The sequence below is a fragment of the Mus musculus genome, chromosome 11, assembly GCF_000001635.26.
Source record: "Mus musculus strain C57BL/6J chromosome 11, GRCm38.p6 C57BL/6J".
Taxonomy (NCBI): Eukaryota; Metazoa; Chordata; class Mammalia; order Rodentia; family Muridae; genus Mus; species Mus musculus.
Window position 1 is genome coordinate 88939794 of NC_000077.6, and position 15649 is coordinate 88955442.

The following is a 15649-nucleotide window of genomic DNA, read 5'->3' on the forward strand; positions in this document are numbered from 1 at the left end:
GGAGTCGGGGAGCTGGTGACACCCTGTGCTGACTCATACAGAACTGGGGCTCCTCTTTATGAGGCTACTCGCACTGTGTGGGGTGTATTTCATCATCCACAGGAGTGTCCGGAGCATCTCCTGTGGCAAACTTGGATTCCTTTGCTAGGAAAATCCCTTCAGAGGACTCAGCCTGATGGCAGAGGCTGTGGCAAAGATGTTTCATCCCCCATGTCTCTTGGATGCTCTTGGGGTAAATGGATGCTTTCTGTGACAGCTTCTTCAAGAATCCAGAAACTTCTGCTGGCCTCCTTTTTTTTTTAAAGACTTATTTATTTTATATATGCCAGTACACTGTAGCTGTATCGAATACTGAAAGAGGGCATCAGATCCCATTTAAGATGGTTGTGAGCCACCATGTGGTTGCTGGGAATTGAACTCAGGACCTCTGTTAGAGCAATCTTAACCACTGAACCATCTCTCTAGCCCTGTTCTCCTCTTTTATCTGAATATTATAGCCCTGAGGGATGGCTGTTTCTCTCTGGCTTGACATGATCAACACCACAGAGCATAGTGACTGTGGTGATTTATAGGAGACCTTGAAATGTTGTCAAGGCAACAAAATAAACTGAACTATTCAGCAGATAGCTAGGTCCATGATAATAGAGCAATCAAAGGCGGAAAGGAGACCATAAGACCTTGGCAAGATACTTCCTTTAGATTCCAAGCCCACTACACCCTGCCCCACTATACATAATCTTAGAAATATTAAAATATAAGAGGTTAGAGATTGCCTGGGAGCCCAGCAGGATGGTTCAAACTCTTAGATCCCACAAAAATATAGAAAAAAAAAATCAACTCCACCTAGTTGTCCCCTGACCTCTACATATGAACCATGACTCTCTCTCCTCCCTCCGCCCCTCTCTCTCTGTCATCACTAACATCAACACTCATTTTTAAATATTGCCTGGGCTGGAGTGTGGTGGGGCACCCCTCTAATCCCAGCACTTCAGAGGCAGCAGGATCTCTTGTGAGTCCAGCCTGGTCTACATAAGTTGCAGGATAGCCAGGGCTATGTTGAGAGACCCTCTCACAAAAAAAAAAAAAAAAAAAAAAAAAAAAAATTTTAAATTGGTAAACATGGGCCGGGCGTGGTGGTACACGCCTTTAATCCCAGCACTCGGGAGGCAGAGGCAGGTAGATTTCTGAGTTCGAGGCCAACCTGGTCTACAAAGTAAGTTCCAGGGCAGCCAGGGCTATACAGAGAAACCCTGTCTTGAAAAACCAAAAAAAAAAAAAAAACCCCCAAATCAGTAAACATGGGACTTTTCAGTGCCCAGGTTTACAAGAGTCACCCAGGCTCTTATAAGTAGTACTCACATACACCCTGGCCCAGCAAGCAGGACCTGGATGGCATCCTTCAGTCTGGTACTAGGGGACTTTCATGTTTCCAAAGTCACAGAAAGGGTCAAGGTTAGAGAAGAGAGAGACTTTAAAAACTCCATACTTACCCACGGGGGAGATCCAGGAGTCACCCAAAGCAACCCCAGAAAAGTTGCACTTAATGGTCCCTTGCTGAACAGCCTGAAAAAAAAGAGCCAAGAAATTCTCTGACCAAGGGCACCCAGGACTCCCTCTATCCCTCCTCCTCAGAGGCACACACCCACTCGGTCTCCGTTTCCCCAGGCATCAGAAGAACACACCCCTGACAGCAAGTCCTGCCCACCTCCACTGGTAAATTGAGGAGGGGCTATTGCTTTGTTTAACCTGTGCCCTTAGGACAAGTATAGGACCTGTCCCTAAGTTGTCTCTGAGAGCCTAGGCATATCCATGTCCTGAAGTCTGGGAGCATCCCAAGGTGCCGAGTTGCTCCTTGGGTCCGGGTGCCACTGCCAGGCAGTGGTTGCTGACACTGGGATTCCTCAGGACGTCCCTGAGGGTGGAGCCCACACACAGGCCAGGAAGCCCATCCTACTCTGCACAGGTCCCCAGCAGGAAGCTGGGCGTTCTCCGCACTCACGCATTCACAACCTCCTCGTAACCTCGACGCTCGCCAAGAGGAGCCACATGAAACATCGTTCATGAGAAAACAAGAGAAAGCAGGAGAAAGCGCCTTATGAACGGAAGTAAAAATATTCCCATTGGATATTACTGTTGAACACTCAAAAAATAGAATATAAGCTGGAGTATCATATATGCTATCACGTGTACGAAGGTGGGGGAAAAAGAACACCTATGAATTTGGTTACACAGTTATCTGTAACTGGAAAAATAAAGAGACTAGGAGGATTCCAGGGAGAGCAGGGCAAAAGAAGGAAGGGAAGGAAGGAGGGGGGGAAGGAGGGAGGGAAGGAAGAAGGGAGGGAGAGAGGGTGAAGAAATCAGAAAGCCAAAGCAGGTAGACTACAACAAGTTCAAGGCCAGGCCGGACTACACAGCATGTAGCCAGTTATTACCAGTCAGCTAGAGTTACAAGGCAGGTCGTTGTTTCTAATTAAATAAATACTCAACATAGAAAGGGGGACTGTGCTAGAGGAAGAGCCCTTAGGGACTATGCATTAGCTTGGACAAGCTATCTTAAGACATGTTGGTTTAATCCCAGCACTTGGGAGGCAGAGGCAGGCGGATTTCTGAGTTCGAGGCCAGCCTGGTCTACAGAGTGAGTTCCAGGACAGCCAGGGCTACACAGAGAAACCCTGTCTCAAAAAATCAAAAAAAAAAAAAAAAAAAGACATGTTGGGACCATCTAAAGCAGCCTGATTACAGGGGTGAAGAATGCTGCAGGGAGGAGGAGAGGTCTGGGTCCCATTGATGGCAACAGGTCACACAGTATGACTGCATTTTGGTTAGGATCTCAGGTATGTGGGCAGAAAGTATTATCAGATGTTGCCTGATAGATGAGTTTTTTCTGTTTTTGAGACAGAGTACAGCCCTGACTTAAAGCCCACTGGTTTCAAGCTCAGAACCTCCTCCCTCAGCCTCCTAATGTCTGAACTGTACAGTTTGTAATAGTTTTATAACTATATATACTAGTACACTACAGTATACAACTATACTATGCTATTATTCTATATAGTATAGTATATAGCCAAATGTAGTAGTTATATATACTATATATAGTAATATATACAGTGTAGTATAGTATAGTATATAACTAACTGTACTAGCTAGTTTATAGTCTTAACATTAAAAAAAAAAAGAGTCAGGTGCTGGAGAGGTGGCTCAGAGGTTAGGAACACGAGCTGCCCTTGCAGAGGACTCTGGTTCCATGCCCAACACCCAAATGGCAGATCACAACTGACTGTATTTCCAGCTCCAGAGGGATCCACTGCCCTCTTCTAGTCTCTGCAGGTACCAGGTATGCTCTCTCTCTCTCTCTCTCACACACACACACACACACACACACACACACACACACACACACATACACACACACACACACGTCTGTGGCACACAGATGTACATGCAGGCAAAACACACTAATACATATTAAGAATTTCAAAGGGGCTGGAGAGATGGCTCAGTGTTTTAGAGCACCGACTCCTCTTGCAGAGGTCCTGAGTTCAAATCCCAGCAACCACATAGTGGCTCACAACCAACCATCCATAACAAGATCTGACTCCCTCTTCTGGAGTGTCTGAAGACAGCTACAGTGTACTTACATATAATAAAAATGTGTTTTTTTAAAAAAATGTGTTTATTTTGATTTTGTATGTATGACTGTTTGCCTGCAGGTATGTGACACGCCATGCTTGACACCCTGGTTTGATCCCCCAAACCCACAGTGGGAGGAGATGAGTCCTGAAAGCTGCCTCCTGACTTCCACCCACACCCACACCATGGCATGGCATGGCACGAACACACACAATAAACTTCTCTTTCTTTTTCTTTTTCTTTTTCTTTTTTCCCCCGGCTCCCCCTAAACTTTTTAACTAACTAAGGTCTGCTCAGTATCAGGTAGGGATCTGAAAGGGACAACCCATTTTTTGTTTCAAAACAGTGACAGAGTCACCCTCTTGCTTACCTTGTAAAGTTCTACACTGATGCCAGCAGCCATCTTTCCTCCGTAGGATTCTGAGAAAATGTAGAATGGAACCGTCTAGCGAGAAATGGAATTTACAAAGAATTAAGACATCCTGCTTGCCTTCCTTCCTTCCTTTGTTTTTGTTTTTGTTTTTTTGGTTTTTTTTTTTGAGACAGGATTTCTCTGGGTAGCCCTGGCTGTCCTGGACCTCACTTTGTAGACCAGGCTGGCCTCGAACTCAGAAATCCACCTGCCTCTGCCTCCCGAGTGCTGGAATTAAAGGCGTGCGCCACCACGCCCGGCCTTATCTTCAAATTTCTAAAGTGTATGATAAAAACAATCTGCTGTCGCTGTCCTCAAATCTGATTACTGATGTCTAGTCAGATGGAAGAAAGTCAAAGCCCTCAGCCTAGGAAGAGAAGAGGAAGGCTCTGAAAACCAGCTGCCACTGAACCTCTTTGTCTCCCCAAGCAGTCCCAGCTGTCCTATGCACTCAACTCTTATGGGTGGGGGGCTCAGTGTTCGGAAGAGTCCCTCATCCCTCTTGCTGGTCTTTTGTGCCTAAGCTGCAGAATTACCTGGAATTCTTTATGGCAATCAAAGAAGGATTTCAGGAGAACCATCATGTCGGAAGCCACCGTGTCCAGGTCCTTTGCGTAGGCATCTGTTGTGTTGACATAGCTGAAGCCCGTGCCCACGGGATTATCCACAAACAGGAGACTGGCCCACTGCAGCTGCAGCCACCCAGAAGGAGCAAGCAGGGCAATTGGTGGTTAGTCATCAGTTATCTTCCTGGCAACTTTGCAAAACCACCTTTATGATAACATCAGCGTGGTGACTTTATCTTATTGTTCAAAGTGATTTGGGGGCAGCTAGGAAAATGGCCCAGTTAGGAAATTGCTTGCCTTATGAGCATGAGGCCCTGAGTTCCATGACTAGAATCCATGTAAAAAAGTTGGACAAGCCTGGTGGCAGGGCACGCCTTAAATCCCAGCACTGGGGAGGCAGAGGCAGGTGGATCTCTTGAGTTTGAGGCCAGCCTGGTCTACAGAGTGAGTTCCAGGATAGCCAGGACTACACAGAGAAATGGTCTCAAGGAAAAAAAAAAAAAACACCAGGCAAGGTAGCAAATACACACCTGTAACCCCAGTGCTGACGAGGAGGAGACAGATATCCCGGGTCTCACTCAGCAGTGTAGTCTAAATGATGAGTTTTAGGCCAATTACAGAATAAGAGACCATGTCTCAAAACAAACCAAGGTGGACACACACACATGCTCATACACACTACACTAAATAATGCAGTTTTTCTTTTTTTTTAAAAGGGAACCTGAGTATAGACTGCAGTAAAGAAGGGAAAGACGAGACGAACACACACACAGAGGAACAGTTTTTAAGCCATTATGTGTCACACACAGAAGCACACTAGCGGTGACAGTGCAGGGAGCACCAGCACCAAGCTGCATGAGTCTGAGCGGTCGTCAGAGGGAATGAGCATGCGCGTGGAATACAGACATCGAGTGCTGGGGACGTACGTTCTTGGAATGTTTGCTTAGCAAGCCTGATGCCCTGGTTCCATCCCCAGTGCTGCGTAAACTGGGGGTGGTGGATAATGCCTACCATCCTAGCACACAGAAAGTCGAGGTCAGAGGATCAGAAGTTCAAGGACATCTGTGGCTATAAAGTAAGGTGGAGGCTGGCTTGGGCTTCATGCGATGCTCGCTCGCTCTCTCTCTCTCCCTCCCTCTCTCTTCATGAGATGCATTGATTCTCTCTTTCTCTCTCTCTCTTCATGAGATGCTCTCTCTCTCTCTCTCTTTTTCTTAAAGAAATATGGATGTCACACATCAGTTTTCTTCCAGATGAATAATTTCCACATTGGCCCATCCTCTCTTTTATGCTGCAACAACAGACTCTGTTCTATTATGTTTATCGGAGAGGCTGAGGATTCTCAATTGGGCATCGGGAAGGATGGGTAGCTGCCATGTTCTCCATGATGAGGAAATAGAAACCCCGAAAGGGCCAGAAATCATGCAAGGCCACAAAACCGGACAGAAGAATCAAGACAGGGACCCAGGCCCCTCACTCCCCACTCAGGCTCCACTCCTGCCTCATGCTTTTGGTTTCAGGAAGTAGGAGAACAAGGGGGATGGGGGGGGATGGGGGGGGTGACTTTTGTGTCATATCCGCAAGATTAGAACAACTTCAGGCCAAGAGACAATACCACAGAAGGGTAAGACGGTTTAGCACCGGATGAGAGGAAGACTAGAGGAGCCCATGGACACTTGAGAACATTCTCAGGGCTGAGTGATCCTGGAAAGGGAGACGGGCATAATGTGTGGGGGAAGCCCAGGCTGAGCTAGCCAGTAGCATGGACTCACCAGGCTGTGAACTGAGAAAGGGGTTGTTTAGAGAAGGGAGGGAGGGAAGGGGGGACACAAAGGACTGGGAAGATATCACAGGGGAAGAGGACAAGGGACTTGCAAGCTTGATAAAGCCCTGATTGGGGGGGGGGGCGGGGGGAAGAGAAAGAGGAAGAGTCGGAACTTGTAGCAGATGGTGGGACTCAAGGTCTGAGGTTGCAGATGGCCAGCATATGGGTAAGCACAGGGTTGCCAGCCAGCGTCAGCTGCAGGGAATTTTCAGTTTTGCTTGTTTTGAGGCAGGGTTTCACATAGCCCAGGCTGGCCCTAGACAAACATGGTCGAGGATTACCTAGTACTTCCCACCCTGTAAACTGAGATTAAACTGAGATTAGGTGTTCATTTCCCCCACCCCTTTTTTTGGTGTTTTTTTTTTTTTTTTGGTGGGGTGGGGGTTGGTTTTTTTTTTTTTTTTTTTTGAGACAGGGTTTCTCTGGGTAGCCCTGGCTGTCCTGGAACTCACTCTGTAGACCAGGCTGGCCTCAAACTCAGAAATCTGCCTGCCTCTCAAGTGCTGGGATCAAAGGCGTGCCCTGCACAGGTGTTCACCCTTACGTCTGGTTTATATAGTGCTGAGGTTTGCCCCAGGGCTGTGCATGCTAGAGAAGCACAGTATTCACTGACCTGCCACCTAGTCTTGGCTAGAAGTCTGTGAAGGTTAAGTGGAGAAAGATCACCGAGATAGAAAAGGCAGAGACAACCATAGGACATTCATTCTGAGACAGGGGACAAGCTCCGCTGCAGCAAGGCTGCAGGCAGGTGTCCCAGGTCTCAAGAAAGCCCACCGAAGTGGACTGCTGTGACCCCACCCTGCCCTGGGTGGAGCCTCCAAGAGGATGAAGGACGAGCAGGGTTGAGGGCTATTCTTTTTTTTTCCCCCCTCCATCCACGGCACGCCCCACCCCTGAGGGCTGTTCTCACTGTACCCAGGTAGTATTTCGAGGCTTGAGTTGGGTGTCAAGAGGGCCGATTTCTTCAAAGTTTCCAAATCCAGTGCTAGAACCACCCGGACCACCCTGTGGATGAAAAAGAAACAGACAGACATTAGGCAGAGAAACCAGCAGAGATGTACACAGGTAAACAACTGAGAATCCACAAGGGCCACAATTACCCCATACGAAGGACACACTTGCAGCTTCAAATACAGGTTCAAATGCTTTTATTTGGCTAAATATGCATGAACTTGATATTTGGGATAGTTTTAGATCTTTATTTCCTTATTTAACTTCCTAGTTAAAATAAACTTTTGGCATGGTTAGATTTATATAACCTTCAAATCTCATTTTATTCTTCATCAAAAGCCAAGTGCTGAGAGCCAGCACCCGGTAAGTCAGGTTCATGTGAGATGAAGGCTGACTAATGAAGCAATGAAAAATTAATCTGCTCACCCATATATGTAGCATGGGTATCCAGGAGACCAAGTGGGAACTTCCAACATGTCTTCACTAAATCAATTTTCTTTACAGGGAGGAAAAAAGAAAGAAAGGAAAATAGGAAGGAAGGAAGGAAGGAAGGAAGGAAGGAAGGAAGGAAGGAAGGAAGGAGGGAGGGAGGGAGGGAGGGAGGGAGGGAGGGAGGGAGGGAGGGAGGGAGGGAGGGAGGGAGGGAGGGAGGCGAGCAAGCAAGCGAGCTGAGGAAATGCACAGTTCTAACCCCAGCCCTGGAGGGGGATGAAGCAGCGAGATCGGGAGCCCTGAGCTACAAACAAAAATTTAAAAGCAAAGAAAGTGGTTTATTTATTTTTTTCCAGCTCCACATTTTCTGGGAGCTCCTGCACCCACCAAACTCCTGCAGAAACCATGCAAGTCTCTCTCTGAAAGGATGGAGATAATTTTAGGAGTCCTAGGTGAGACAGGCAGCAGTGGCACAGACCTTTAACCCCAGCACTCAGGGCAGGCAGATCACTGCGTTCGAAGCCAGAGTGGAGGAGGTGTGGGGCCAGAACCTAGGTGACTTTTCTTGCCTCTTGGTTCTCTGGACTTAAACCTGGGCCTGACTTGGGGCTCACTAAATCTCTCTCTTCTCAAATATCATAAAGCTACAAAGAGGGATAGAACAGGCTAGCCCCTGGCCCTCTTAGCAACTGCAGGCTCCATCTGAACAAGAACTTGAGCTTTTTGACTCTTTCCTACCCCTCAACTGAAAGGCAGAAGACTCTCCTTTGGGGCCCAATGGATAAGCACACCCTCTGCGTATACCATAGCCAACACAGAAGTCTCAGAGTAGGAGTATAGGGGGACATCAGGGGTCTTTACATGGGCAAAAGAGGCAGGATTCGAAATTGAAGTTCAGTACTGGAGCCTCCAAACTGCAGAGGGTAAGCTCTGTGTGCTCTGAAGGGCTCAGAGGGGGAGGGGTGGGCAGAAGCAAACAGGCAAAATGGGGCAGGTAAGGGGGATTTGATGGGAACAGGTCCTCTGGGAGACAGATGATCAGGAAAAAAAGAGGGGGTTTTTCTAGATGGATCCAGGAGGTCCAGATGAGCTGGGGGCAGGGATGAGGAAAATATTAGCAGCTGAGTCAGAGACAGGCCCAGGGTATACAGTCTCTCAGCACATGGAGAGGGGCGAGCAGAAAGGGAAGCAGGCACAGTGGAAGTCAGGGCAATCTGAAGAAAAGAGACAGACTGAGGTGTCTTTGGGGTATAGTAACAGACACCTGTAATCCCTGCACTGTATGCAAAGGAAGGAGAATTATTTATTCAGTTGAAGGCTCGTCTGGGCAAGACCCTGCCCCTCCCACAAGGAGAGACGGAGGAGTGGAAACAGGGCCAAGGGCCGGCTAGACAAGGCAACAGGCACTACCTGCTAAATATCCTCCATCCTTAATGTTCTGAACTGACACTAACCTCCTTGATAAAAATCAGAGGCTCAACTCCCCCGGGATTATATGTTAAGATTTCCTAATACAGCGGCAAAAAGTTCACAAACCAGTTGGAGATATTCATCCCAGCGCCACTAATAGCACCAAGAGGCAGGGCGCAACTGGAAGTCCTCCCAGAGGGAGGAGGGTGAGACACCACATCTGCAGGATGAATCACGGGGCCACTTAGAAGAATCACAAACCCCAGAAAATGCTGTGGCCCCTAAGGAAATACAAAGTACACAGAGGAAAGGTGCACCCTCAAACGAAGGTGGGTCTTTTCTTTCACAGAGGCTTCTCTGTAGGGGCCAGATGAAAACCAAAGTTTCGGGGAGCACATCTGAGAATCTAGAAGCCTGGGCCACTGCGGGAGGATTTCCATCGTCCATTTCTGCTCCATCTTCCTGTGCTCCTTTCCCAGTAGCTAGGAGAAACTGCCGGGAAGATCTCACTTTGCGTGTGTGTACGTGCACAGGCACACGTGGAAGCCAGAGGCCACATTAGATGTCTGTCTCAATCGCTCTCCACCTTATTTTTGAAGGCAGGGTCTATCGATGAGCCTGGAGTTCACGAACTCTGCTACCTGGCAGGCCAGGGAGCTCCAGGGATCATCCTGACAAGTATAGGTGTCTAAGTTCAAATCCGCATAGATGCATAGCAAGCACTTTACAAACTGAGCCCTATCTTATGCCCTTATTTAAATATAAGGATGATAATAACAATAATAATGAACAGATCACAAAAATCTTCACCCAGAAACCCTGGAAAAAAGTGGTATGGGGAGCTGAGGCTCAGGGCTTCTCGGTTCCTCTAAGATAAATGTGTCAGCGAGTAAGCTGAAATGACTTGAAAAATAGCTTCCTATCCATGAAATGGCTCACTCGCTATTCACGTGACCTCCATTCTCAAAGATGAGCCGCTTTGCAAAGAAGTTTCTGCCTAAGTCCTTGGAAGGCTGCTAACTAGCTCTTCTCATCTAGGTTAACTGTTTCCTCCTTAACTAGCTCTTCTCATCTAAGTTAACTGTTTCCTCCTTATTTTAGCCTCCTTCCTTGGGGCTCTGGGGAAATAGGGAAGAGCAGATGAGGGTTTTCAGTTACTATCCTTTGTACAGCGACTCCGCCTGAGGGTTAACCTAACCAACAGGCCACACACACACCAGACAACTTCCAGGGCCAGGCAGATGCTAGTGTCCAAACCCCACCCCCCACCCCACCCAGATAAGGAAAACAACTCTATGGTGAAAGAGAAGGCTAGCTTGCAACTTTTGGTTTTTGTTTCATTCTGTTTTGTAGTGGTGGGGACAAGGCCTTGTACAAGGTAGGCAAACTCCACCTCCACCCCCCTGGAAAGTTGAATCCTGAGCCTATGAAATGCAGTGTTTTGTTTTGTTTTGTTAAACTGGTTTCTGGAAAGCCCAGAGAGTACACTGTGGGTAGCAGGGGACAGAGAGGCAGCCACAAACCCAGGACCCCGCAGCTGCCCCACCCCAGCTTTAGTTCTGCTTTTTTGTCCCCAACACTGGCTTCATCTGAAGGCTTCAAAATCACTCAAATCCCTCCACTCAGAACACTATGGCCCAGAGAAGGGTCTGGTGTCCACACCAGCAGGCTCAAGGCTTTCCCACATCCAGGCTCTTCCGGGCAACCACGCGTTCATCAGCTGCCGCATCTGGGATGAGCGCACAGATTACGGATTCCACTCCGGAAATTTTCCAACTAGTGCTACCCGGCAGAGCTGTTTATCTTCAGGCCCCAATAGGGCAGCCGTGAAGATCCTGCAGCAGGCTCAGCCTCAGAATTGTTCTTATTTCACCCACACATCAAGTCTGCAGTGTCAGGCCCTACCTAGGGCAGAGCCTCAGCTCGGGCAGGCCCTTGAGAAGGAAGCCTCGCCCCATATCCCACAGAGGTGAGTACCAGGGTGTCCTAATTACAGGTGAGACCTCAGGAACCTCAAGGTTCCTCAACCCCTCCCTAGAGACTAGTCTTTCCGGTGGGCGAGGCCACCATAGGTGCCATTTGAAGAATGCAGCAGCTCTCTGCCTATCCCTAAACTGTTCACAAGGCCAGGTGGTGGTGGTGGTGGTGGTTGTTTTGTTTGTTTTTTTAACCTTCAACTCATGAGACAGAACTCAGAGTTAAAATACAAACACACTAGGGAAAAGGGTAGAACCCTCACATCCATGCTAAGATACAAAAGACTGGCATGTTATAGTTAGGAATATATGTGTGTGTGTGTGTGTGTGTGTGTGTGTGTGTGTGTGTGTGTGTGTGTGTGTGTGTATGTATACACACACATATATTCACATATACATACACACATATGTATGCAGTAACCAATTAATGAAGAGAGAAGCCATGAATTTGAAAGAGAGCGAGTAAGGGTATATGGGAGAGTAGAGGGGAAGAAACATAATTATATTATAACCTCAAAAATGTTTTAAAACATGGCTTACCTGGGGACTCAAAGTTGGGGCTCAGGACTGTGTGGACAGGAAGAAGGGAGGAGGATTGGGGTACCTCAGCCTTGGCTCAGAACTTTTCAAACACTTTCTTTTTGTAAGAAGCCAACTGTATCACAGACAGCTTTCAGTGAGGGGCCTTGAAACTGTCAGGACTCCATATAAAGAGTCTGGAAGGTAAGGAATGAGCTGAGCACTATTCTAGCACTTGGGAGGCTGAGGCAGGATTGTGATGAGTTCAAGGCCATTGTGGGCTACATAACAAGATCCTATCTCCAGGGGTCCAGGGGTAGGAGAGATGATGGCTCAGTAGTCAAGAGCACTGACTGCTCTTCCGAAGGCCCTGAGTTCGAATCCCAGCTCACAACCATCTGTAATGAGATCTGAATCCCTCTTCTGGAATGTTTGAAGACAACTACAGTGTACTTAAATATAATAAATAAATCTTTAAAAAAAAAAAAAAAAAAAGACCCAGCCAGGCGGTGGTGGCACACGCCTTTAATCCCAGCACTTTGGAGGCAGAGGCAGACGGATTTCTGAATTTGAGGCCAGCCTGGTCTACAAAGTGAGTTCCAGGACAGCCAGGGCTATACAGAGAAACCGTCTCTCGAAAAACCAAAAAAAAAAAAAAAAAAAAAAAAAAAAAAAACCCTAGCTCCAAAAATGAATGAAAGAAATTAAGACCAGAAAATAGGGCTTCCTTTGCTACCCTCTTGCTTTAGGCTGTCTCAGAAGCATGTGACCGCCCCCAGGACCAGAAGGACCAAAATGAGTCAGTCATTGCTAAGCTGGAAACTAAGAACCAAACAATGAGGTTAAAAGGAGACCTGACCTGGAGGCCAGGCGAAGACTTTACTGTACCTGAAGCCACATGACCAGGGGCAGCTCTGAAAAGTTCTTGCAAGGGTTGGTGGCATAATAGAGCCACCAGAACATGTGGGCATCCTTTCGGACAGTCACATAATCCCATACTTCCTTGCCTTCGGGTTCCCGCCAGTCGATGGCAGATCCTGAAACGGAAGGTCAGTGTTACTCCCTGAGGCATTCCAAGGTGGGAAAGATGAGGTGGAGAACTCATGGGGGACAACACGTGGGGAGGTTGGAGATGGCCACTCAGGCCATTCAGACAGTGCTTGATGCTTTAGGTAATCCATCTACCTCAGTATATTGTGCTCATAAGGAAAAGAAAGATATACACACAAAGAGAAGTCAGTAGGGCGTGTTTGTGCACCTCTCTAATCCCAGAACTTAAGAAGCAGAGGCAAATGGATATCTGTGAGTTCAGTGGGGCCAGTTCGGTCTATGAAGTGAGTTATAGGTCTGCCAGGGCTATATAGAGAGACCCTATATCAAAACCACACAACTAGGGGCTGGTGAGATGGCTCAGCAGGTAAGACTGCTCTTCCAAAGGTCCTGAGTTCAAATCCCAACCACATGGTGGCTCACAACCATCCATAACGAGATCTGACTACCTCTTCTGGTGTGTCTGAAGACAGCTACAGTGTACTTACATATAAAAAATAAATAAATAAAACCACACAACTAACACACACACACATCACAACACAACACAACACAACACAGTAAGACCAGCAGTAAAAGAAAATGGCTGAGAGCAAAGCTCAGGTGTGGAATCTGGCCTGACTTGTGCCAAGCCCTGGGTTCAAGTCCCAGCCAAAGTGTGTGGATGGCATGGGGAGTGGGGTGGGTGAGCGTGGGACTAGGGAGTGAGGATCAGGAGTCCACGTCCAGCCTCAGCACACAGTGAGTTTCAGGCCAGCTGGGGGGACAAGAAACCCTATCTTAAAAAAAAAATACTTATGGAAAAAAAAAATAGAAGGAGAAAGAAGATTAAGAAAACCAAAGAGTGAAACTGAGAAAACAGGTCAGACAATAGAGTGTTCACCTCGGAGGCATACAGGCCATAGCTCCATCTCTAGCTGTGTTTGTGCTCAATATCCCAGGGCTGGAGGCAGGGGAATTCTGGGGCTTTCTGGTCAGCCAGTCTGGCCTACTTGGTGTTGCAGACCAGAGAAAATTATTGTCTTTCAAAAAAGAAGGTAGATAATTCCTGAGGGTCAACACATGGGGTTCTCTTCTGACCTCCATATCTATACACACACACACACACATGCACACATGTACGCAATGTCAGGGTGGGGATGCATCTAAGGAAAAACAGGCTGAAAAATTACGGGTGTGGCTGTATCTATAAAATAACATGAAATTAGAGTTCCCTTGGAAATGACTGATAAGGCTCAAGTCCCTCATAATGTAAACCCTGGTGTTTTTCTCCCTTCCCTGGTACAAACTCCTGTTAAAACATAAGGGGTGGGGCTGAAGAGGTGGCTCAGTGGTTAAGCGCACTGACTGCTCTTCCAGAGGTCCTGAGTTCAAGTCCCAAGTGCTGAAAGTGATGGCTCACAACCATCTGTAATGAGATCTGACACCCTCTTCTGGCGTGTCTAAAGACAGCTACAGTGTACTTACATATAATAATAAATAAATCTTTGGGATGGGGTGAACAGGGCTGGATGGAGCGAGCAGAGGTCCTGAGTTCAATTCCCAACAACCACACGATGGCTCACAACTATCTGCACAGCTACAGTGTACTCATATACATAAAATAAATAAATCTTTGAAAAAAAAAAAAAGACTGAAAATCAGGGGTGGTGAGATGACTCAGGAGATAAAAGACAGTGGCCACCAAGCCTGGCACCCTTAGTTCAGTCACAGGGAGCTACATCATAGAAAAACTGACTTCTCCGTGTTGTCCTCTGACTACACACACACACACACACCCTTTGACACTCACAAAACAAATTAAAAAAGAAAGAAAGAAAGAAAGAAATTAAATTAAAAGGCTGGAAAGATGGCTCAGCTGGTAAGATCACTTTCTCACTGTCTTGCTCTTCCAGAGGACCTGGGTTTAATTCCCAGAATTCACATGGCAGCTCACAACTTCTGTACCTTCGCTTTCCTGAGATCCAAAGCCCTCTTCTGACTTCTCAGAGCACCAGGCATACAAGTAGTACACAGACAGACATGGAGGCAAGACAAAATATATTTTTTTCCTTTAATAAAGTGAGAGTTAATCCAGACACTTGGTAGGTAAGAGTCCGAGGCCAGCCTAGTCTATGGAGAGAGTTCCAGGACAGCCAAGGCTACACAGAAAAAAACCTGTCTGGAAAAACAAACAAAAAGAAAAAAAGGAAAAAAACGAGAAGAAAAGAAAGAAAGAAAATGTGCCAATTTGCAAGTCATTCCACAAAACAAAATTCTTTTTTGCCCAAAAATAGGCCAGAGCAGTCAGCTGATATTTTGTCTCTTCTAAACCAGCAGAGGTGGCAGGCTTTGTTTCAAAGCAAGGATTTGTAGAGGTCTCTTTGGCCTCCAATCTCAGCTCAATCAAATGACCCTAAAACGTCACTAGGCAGCTAACCACAGGAGAAAGGGGAGGTGGCCTTTAGACCGTGAAGTCTCACTCATCAGCAATTTCCTGAAACCATACGTTTCTGTACAAACACTTCCATCTCCAGGAATCACCCTGCATCAGGAAGGGGCAGGAAAAGGCACTTTGAATTAAGACACAAATAAAAATTAAGAGGTTCAGAAACAATATAAATTTCTCAAGGGAAGAAGCGGGAGAAAGAAATGTGTTTTAAAAAAAAGAAAAAGAAAAACGCGAACGCATCAACAAATTCGAGAAGGAGGCACCCACCGTTGGTGCGTCTTTCTCACGAACCTACCCGCGCTGAAGCCCAGTAAGAACGATAGGAGCAGCAGCCACAGTCGCACGAGACAGATCCGCCGCGAGAGCTCCATGATGAAAACCCCGCCGCAACATCAGCAACAGGCAGGAGCCAAAGGCCATCGCGTGACGGCTTGCGCGGGGACT

General features: G+C 47.1%; 1 protein-coding gene across 1 annotated transcript in view; it reads right to left on the reverse strand.

Moving 5' to 3' along the window:
• Window positions 1-15649, reverse strand: part of Scpep1 (serine carboxypeptidase 1) — a 31423-nt gene extending 15774 nt beyond the window's left edge. The window contains exons 1-6 of the mRNA NM_029023.3: window positions 15501-15649; window positions 12613-12761; window positions 7352-7441; window positions 4582-4737; window positions 4004-4078; window positions 1491-1563 (exon numbers count right to left, since the gene is read on the reverse strand). Of these exons, the coding sequence (NP_083299.3) occupies window positions 1491-1563; window positions 4004-4078; window positions 4582-4737; window positions 7352-7441; window positions 12613-12761; window positions 15501-15576 (619 nt within the window). The 5' untranslated portion in view covers window positions 15577-15649. The remainder of the gene's footprint in view (window positions 1-1490; window positions 1564-4003; window positions 4079-4581; window positions 4738-7351; window positions 7442-12612; window positions 12762-15500) is intronic.